At 44.2% G+C, this 8,555-nt stretch overlaps 1 protein-coding gene across 1 annotated transcript; it reads left to right on the top strand.

Moving 5' to 3' along the window:
- Positions 1-6,271: 6,271 nt before the first annotated feature.
- egr2b (early growth response 2b) lies at positions 6,272-8,555 on the top strand. Its single transcript, XM_084039726.1, has 2 exons — positions 6,272-6,625; positions 6,717-8,555. The coding sequence occupies exons 1-2, from the start codon at positions 6,463-6,465 to the stop codon at positions 7,916-7,918; spliced, it is 1,365 nt and encodes a 454-aa protein (XP_083895852.1). The 5' UTR covers positions 6,272-6,462; the 3' UTR covers positions 7,919-8,555.

The raw sequence follows: 8,555 nt of genomic DNA, 5'->3' as shown, positions 1-8,555 counted from the left end.
CATACATCACACCCTCTGTTCCCTTAAACGTTCCCTAAAACAAGTGAAGAGGAATCCCTGTATGTCGTTTACCACTAATGCTGGAAACAGAAACGAATGGCAGCAAACTAAAACGAGCAAAAATGTGTGTGAGGAGGACAGACGTGGGGAAGTTTTTGAATACGGGGTTATTAGAATTACTGTAAAAGGCTCCATGATGTGCAGCATCACAGTTTCAGGACATGAAAGCCAGAGACAGGAGAGGACGAGGGAACCCAGCGGTGCATTGGAGACGGCCGGGTTTCCACAGTGGAACGGCTTCGCAGCCTGACGTCAGATCAGCCAGACCACATGTTCACGCTGCAGCGCGGCGTGGAGGTGGATGGTGGCGATGACTGTACTCTACGGCTATGACACTCGGCTCTGGAACTTTACAGGGGCGGCTCCGTGTTTGGAGGAGCGGGTGGGAGGCTCTTTACTTCAGTTTACAGTGACAGACTTTTAAAAAGTCACTTTTATTATAAACACGAATATAACGGTGCTCACAAGTAGAAGAAACCGAAAGGAAATGAGAAAAAAAGAAAGGAAGGAAGTGTGTGTGTGTGTGTGTGTGTGTGTGTGTGTGTGTGTGTGTGTGTGTGTGTGTGTGTGTGTGTGTGTGTGTGTGTGAGCTAACATGCATTATGGTGAACCTCAGCTGCACAAAGTGTTTCAACAGAAACGATCACACGTTGATGATTAATGACCACAATGAGACATAAAAAAAGATTAAAATAGACAAAACAACTGCAAAGACGCCACAAAACAAACTCACAACTATATAAAGGAAGTGGAAATAATACATAATGTGAGAACTGGTCTCATAAACCTGTTCTGGCTCCAGCTTCTGGTTTTGTTTGTGGTCTCGGAGACCTGATGCCTTATTTGCATTTGTAATAATAACAATAATAACAATTGGTTTCTCGCTTTTCATATAAATACATGTCAATCATTGTTACACTTGAGCTGCATCAGCAAAAGTAATGGCTGTAATTGTGACTCAAATATAAAAGAAATCAGAAAATTAAATGAATTCTAGATGAAGCTTATGTGGCATTTATTAAAATAAAGTATTTATAATTGTTTTAGTACTTACTTTAGTCATGTTTTTTGGGGGCGGGGAAATGTGTTTTTGCTCTCTTTGATGTGAGTCAGAACCCAGTTAGCTTAGCTTAGCATAAAGACTTGAAGCTGGTGGAAACTGCTAGCCTAGCTCTGTCCAAATAAAAACCATAAATCATCCCATCTAAAACATGTCTCATATGTTTGTTATCTAAAAAGGATAGTTTGGTCATAAGAGCTGTTTCTTGGAGAAAAGTGTTGCGTTCAAAGTACAGTACGAGCGTTGGACGCCACAAAGCTGCCGTTCAGCCGTCAAACACAAGGCCTGTCTCTGTATAACTCATATAACACCTCCTCCTCCTCTTCCTCCTCCTCCTCCTCCTCCTCCTATCTTGGACTGATATCAGAGCAGCTTCAGCTCTCTTTCATGTTCCCCTCAGCGAGCGATGAAAGCTGTCCGTCTGCAACAAAGCTGACAGTCATGATGGCGTTGAACGCTGCTTTAAAGGCCACAAAGAGTTATGGATTTAAGAGCGGTGACTTTTTTTTTTTGAATTAGGGGTAATGATCTTCCACCTCTTAGGAAGTCCTGTTGAAGTGTCTTTGAGCAAGGACACTGCTAAAAAAAAAAGCATCAAAGCGCTGACTCAGCGATTCAAGTTCAGTTAGATGTGAATTTGGATGAAAAGAGATATTTAATTCAAGAGATGTTCTTCTTTTCCTGAGAATATATGAATATCACCAGAAAACGGACCACACAAACAGATTAAAGTGATTGATCCTATATTTAATTTTATATTTTATTTTGAAATGTGAAATACAAAAAAGTCATATAACTTAATCCTTAATAAAACATCTCTAAAAATACACTTTCACTTCAATAAAATGCCTTCTTAAAGGATGAATCTGCTATTGTGCATCAAGAGAATATTTGTATTCTTTCACTTGGGATTAATGTTGGCCATGAGAGCTTGTTTGTATGATGTATTCATGGTTCAGGGTTCTATTGTTGCTTTAACAGACAGTATGTATGACAGGACAGAGAGAATGGAAGTGATGTAGGAGTGATGTGGGTGAGGAATTAGCCCACAAAATAAACAGAAACCGAGTCTGTGGTCGTGTTCGGGGGTTAACCGAGGACGGGGATATCCAAAACACTCCTCGAGTTCAGACGGTTTTATTTCTATCAATCCAAAAATAACATCACAATAAAAGTTCTTACAAAAGTGTAACTTCTGGGGTCATATTTGTCGCTTGTTCTCCATCATATTTGTTGCATTTTTTTACATTATTTCTAAGGTTTTCTTCATTTATTGTTTCTTAAAAGTTCCCATTTCCACCACATTCTCACCAAAATGTGTTAAATAACACATTTTATTCATCAGAGCTCCTAAGATTCAAACTCTGAGCTCCACGTTCCCCTCTAGTGTCACTTTTTCACACGTCATGCACGGTGTCTTTTCAAAATAAATGGTATAGGCAAGAAAAAACACGAGTCACGTGACCATCAACACTATGTCACTACTGTATGTTTGTGCTAATAATAAATAAAATAATATAAAATTATGTAAATACTGATCTTGTGCTTTTATTTTCCGAGAGAGCAACACGCTCCATCACGCTGACCTCGGATATTAAATATGACTTTACATGTGGGGCAATGAAAGTCCTTAAGAAACCTCTGAGAGCTCCATATATGGGCGTTCAAAGTCATCACTGTATGTGTGGGGGCAGACTTAAATTTAAACCATGCTTTGACAGTTGCACACTCATCGTCTCTCGCAGCCCTGAAAGTGAAACAGCTTTTATTTTGAAGGTTTAACATCAGAAAGGTCAACATCCCACGTAAGGAGAGGCTGATTGAAGGCCGTGATAAGCCATAATACTACAAGAGTATTGGTTCTATCTTGATCAAGGCACACTTCTTATTATCTTATTTGCCGAATAATAAATATAAACATTATATGTGAGAAAGACCTTAAAAACATGTTAAAAAAGACTTTAAAAAGACTTTAAAAAGACTTTAAAAGACGTATTTGTGTGTCTTTTATGATGTTTTGTACTTGCTGTGGACCGTTTCTGTCTCCTGAATAAAGTATTGATCGATTGGTATCACTCTCGGTACATGCGTGTATATTTTAGGGACAGTACAGGGTTTTTCCCAGCGTTGCTGCTGCTTCACATCACAATATCTGTTCTAGTTTGAAGCCAAATATAAGTAATATATGATATTATTATAGATGATTATCAGCTGGTTAAGTTTTCACCCTGTAAACAGCAGCATGTTAGGGAGAATGTTAGTTTGCTGACTTTAGCAGGAAACTCAACGTGACTCTGAACTCTTGTTTATTCCCAGAACACAACATTTAGTATTTAAAGATAAATAAATAATAAAAAAGATCACAATTGCTCATATCTGTGTGTTTACTTTGAGTCTGTGGCTGTTTTTCCTGGTTTGGTTTCAGACCTCTTCGTTCCAATGAACAAATGTTATTTTAGACCAATAATAAATAAATAATAATACATCTTCAAACAGTTTGTAAACAGTTTGTGGAAGAGTTTCCATTGAAAAGATGGCAAAGAGGTCTAAAAGCTCTGTTTCTGATTGGCCGGTCCATCCAGGATGAAAGAGAAAGTATCCACATAAACATTCATCTAAACTGAACATAAAACCCAAACAAAACCACTCACATGACCACCGATTCCAGCCATGATAACAATCTTCCAAATATCTTAATTAATACGACAAAACACCCAAACATGGGTAGAGGCACATTTATTCATTATTTATTTATTTATATTACAATTTTTAAAACTGATTAATTTCATTATTATTATTAGCTTTATTGCTGTTACTATCATAATAACTCTTGAAACAATTTCCTTTTTATTTCTATAATTTATTTTTTAATTTGATATTATGTTATTTTGCACCAATAAAAGAAAGAAATTGCAATTGCTTTCTACTATTTTGTCATGTTGTCTCTTTTTTGCTGCTCTTTTTTACTTTTCATCCACCTCCTGATAAACCAGTCACACACACACACACTCACACACACACACACACACACACACACACACACACACACACACACACACACACACTCACACACACACACACACACACACACACACACACACACACACACACACACTCACACACACACACACACACACACACACACACACACACACACACACACACACACACACACACACACTCACACACACACACACACACACACACACACACACACACACACACACACACTCACACACACACACACACACACACACACACACACACACACACACACACACACACACAGCGGCGTGTGTTAAACGAGCAGGTTATTGACAGGATTATTGACTCGTGTGCTGATTAATGTGCAGGAAGTGTGCGTGTGAATGTGACACCATCGTGAAGCTATTTAAACAGTTGTCTCATTAGTCACAGCTTATGTTGGACGTAACGACACGTTAACGACGTTCTCGTGGATCCGATGAACACAAGCCCCCCCCCCCAGCAGACCCTTACTGGATCTGGATCCATCTGGTTTCTGGTGTGTTAAAGTCAACTTAGCAGCTAAATGCATTCGTACGGTCATTCCTCATAAACTTCCATCCGATCAGACTCCTATTTTTGCAAACAGACGAGTCGCCCCCTGATGGCCAGTAGAGAGAATGCAGGTTTAAGGCACTTCAGCTTTGGCTTCACTTTTCAGAACTAAAGGTCGTCTGAGTGTAACCTGTAGCCTGTCCTCTTGGTTCTGGTTAATAGGTGAATGTTTTGAGTCTCTCAGTATTTTATTTTTTAAATGCATGACAATGGAGTGGGCATGAAATGAAGTCATGAATCCCCTTTTCTGCATATTTATATTAGTTATAAATGGTCGTACTTTAGCTATGAATGTGTTTTTACAGGTTATTAACCGCTGCACAAGTGTCCTCAAGGTAAACCGAGTCATTTGACTTGACTCGAGTCAGAAGGGTCAGTGAAAGGTTCATCCTGAGTCTGTCACCTCTGTAATCAAAACCCTATATTTAGACTGTGTGATGATGTGTGTAACAACACACACACAAACACACACACACACACACACACACACACACACACACACACAAAATGGAAAGTATATTCCGCCCAAAGGTGCCGGTATTATCTGTTTTTCTGTCTGTAAACCTTCTCCACCCACGGAGGGGACTTTTACAAGATCAAACAGAGCAGACACAGAGGCTCAGTTCCAGAAGAGGCCACAGGAGGGCGCACGATTCCCCCCGGGGACAACAAATGCAGCATTATTACAATATTAATGAGGGAGACATAGGGTCATATGAGCAATAACAGCGTGTGAAAATACACACGATTTTTTTTTTTAATTTGAGTTTTGTTTTTTTTAAATAAAAAAATAATAGTGTTTTGTCTGTGAACCACTGACACCTTCACGTGTATTCTTCCCAGTGTTTATTCGCATGGCTCACCACACCACCACCTCTACAAAACAGGTTTCCTTCCGCTGACTGTAAATATCTCAAAGTCACTATATTTAACTCGATTCTTTCCTCGAGCCTATAAAGTCAAATGTGTCTGAAAAAAAGTTTCCAGCCATCTGTCGCACCCAGAAATAAATTCCGCTCCTCTGTCTATCTCATTTGATTGTGGTTATGCCACCCTCTCTCTACCTCTCTCTCTCTCTTACTCGCTCAGCTCGGCAAAACTCGTCACTTTCCGATGATGATATTCCGGAATCGATACCAAATAAGTCATATGGGGATGGGGGGGATGTTCCCCTGCTAACCGGATTCAACCTTTTATGGGTCGAGACGCTCAACCGGAATTCCTCTTTTGATATCAAAACACGATGCGATGAAACAAACATGAACACATGAAATAGATGAGCTTATAATAAAGTTCGAGCTCACTTGTTTTCTGGCAGTTTGTCTGTTTTTTTCTCAGCGAGTGGAAAAAACAAAAAAAGCGTGCGTCTTTATCAGCAGCGGGTTTCTCCACTGGCAAAGTGATTCCCTTTGAAATCGTCACGGAGCCCTCAGCGGCCAATCAGCATCGGCAGCGCCTCTCCGCGACGCCCCTCCCACCACCATACTTGGGCAATGACGTCGCGGGCGCATTCATAAAGGTTCCCCATATAAACATACTAGCGTCCAGGGGCGCCTCCGTTCCCAACAAGGAGTCGGTCACTTTACGCGCATGAGAGCGCAGCAGAGACGCGGAGCTCATCTCATCTCACAGCCGGTGGCAGAGCAGAGACATGCGGCGGTGACCCTGCGAGACACTCCTGCTTGTTAGAAAAGGTTGAGAGAGAAGGAAGACGCGAGAGAGAAGTAGATACAGAGAGAGAGAAGGTTGTGTTTCTCTCCACGATGACGGCGAAAACTTTGGAGAAAGTGCCGGTGAACCTCGGGGGCTTCGTGCATCCCGACAGCGTGTACTCGGTGGATGACATCGGGTCCGGCTTGCCGACCTCCGTGGCCATCTTCCCCAACAGCGACCTGGGGTCTCACTACGACCAGATGAATGTTGCAGGTAAGACGTGGAAAAGTTTCTACAACTCCAACTGAAATTAGACTTTGCACACTTTCCTCTCTAACGCTGTCTGGTGTGTTTTTACCCGCAGACGGTCTGATGAGCGCGGACATGAGTCTGGAGAAGCGCTCCCTGGACCTCTCCTCCTACTCCGGCGGCTTCTCCCAGCCCGCGCCCCACCGCAACCAGACCTTCACCTACATGGGCAAGTTCTCCATCGACTCCCAGTATCCAGGTAACTGGAACCCCGAGGGAGTCATCAACATCGTCTCGGGCATCTTCAACGTGGCCCAACCGCCTCCTCTTCACCCTCCTCCTCCTCCACCACCTCCCTCCTCCTCGGCGTCCTCCTCCCCGGCTTCCTCGGGATCTCCCAATCACTTCTCCAGCGGAAATTTGAGTTGCACCATGGCGGCTCAGAACCAGGCAGAGCTAGACCACCACCACCACCACCACCTGTACTCCCCCCCGCCTCCGTACTCCTCCTCCGGCTGCGGAGAGGTGTACCAGGACCCCTCTGCGTTTTTGTCTACCTCCACCTGCTCCATCGCCTCCTACCCGCCGCCCTCCTACTCTTCGCCCAAGCAGCCCGGAGGCGCAGACCCGCCGGGGCTCTTCCCCATCATTCCCGACTACTCGGGCTTCTTCCAGCCCGCCTGCCAGCGGGACATGCACCCGGCGGGCATCCAAGATCGGAAGCCGTTCGGTCCATGTCCCCTGGACACGTTCCGCGTCCCTCCACCCCTGACCCCGCTGAACACTATCAGGAACTACACGCTGGGTCCGGGTGTCGGTGGCTCCGAGGGAGGGCCGCCGAGGCTCCCCTCTGCCTACAGCCCCCAGAACCTGCCCCTCAGGCCGATCCTGCGGCCCAGAAAGTACCCGAACAGACCCAGCAAGACGCCCATCCACGAGCGGCCGTACCCGTGTCCGGCGGACGGCTGCGACCGGCGCTTCTCCCGCTCCGACGAACTCACCCGACACATCCGCATCCACACCGGCCACAAGCCGTTCCAGTGCCGCATCTGCATGCGCAACTTCAGCCGCAGCGACCACCTCACCACGCACATCCGCACGCACACGGGGGAGAAGCCGTTCGCGTGCGACTACTGCGGCCGCAAGTTCGCCCGCAGCGACGAGAGGAAGAGACACACTAAGATCCACCTGAGGCAGAAGGAGCGGAAGTCCTCCACCGTGTCCTCCTCCTCCTCGTCCTCCTCCTCCTCGTCCAGCAGCACCGGAGCGGAGCGGCAGTCAGGCGCCATCAGCGCAACCAGCGGACTCTGTTCATAGTTACCATGGCAGCGTGACGCACACTAACCTGCTTAAAATATAAAAAACTATTAAATACTGATCCCGGAACTGTTTGAGATCGCAGGGATTTGGGAATGAGCGAGAACTTCTGTGCAGTCGTGCGTAATTACGCACAGCCAACCCCCCATCCATGCTCCGGAACGGACGGAGAGACTGACACGAATGCACTTTGCCTGTACAGTCTGATTAAAAGTGAACATAGCCATTAATTCATGAGAATATATATAGAAGGGCGGTTGTAATATAAAGTGGAGTGTTTAAATATCGAGTTCAAATGTGAAATAACTGCAATAACGCTTCAAGAGTTCTAAGTTATTGTTCATTCTAACATGTTGATGACTATAATCCCCCCTTTTAGTGCCTTGCCGTGTGTTTTTGTACACTGACTGATTCAAGGACGCTTCTAATGCAATGTATACACACGTGTGTCCTTTTAATATGTAAAGTTGGAAGACATTCTATTTTTGTACGCGTTTCGTCTCGTGTGAGTTGTTGGTTCACGTGTAAAACAATGTGTTTTTTCAGTGTAAATATGTTGAACTCATACACTTTTTCGGTTGTGACGTGTCTTTGAGACTTATTAAATATATGTGGATGATAAACAGCCGTATCAGTT

The sequence above is a fragment of the Eutrigla gurnardus genome (assembly GCF_963514095.1).
Source record: "Eutrigla gurnardus genome assembly, chromosome: 22".
Classification (NCBI taxonomy): domain Eukaryota; kingdom Metazoa; phylum Chordata; class Actinopteri; order Perciformes; family Triglidae; genus Eutrigla; species Eutrigla gurnardus.
The sequence above is the reverse complement of the archived record's forward strand: the minus strand, read 5'-3'. Positions and strand labels throughout refer to the sequence as shown.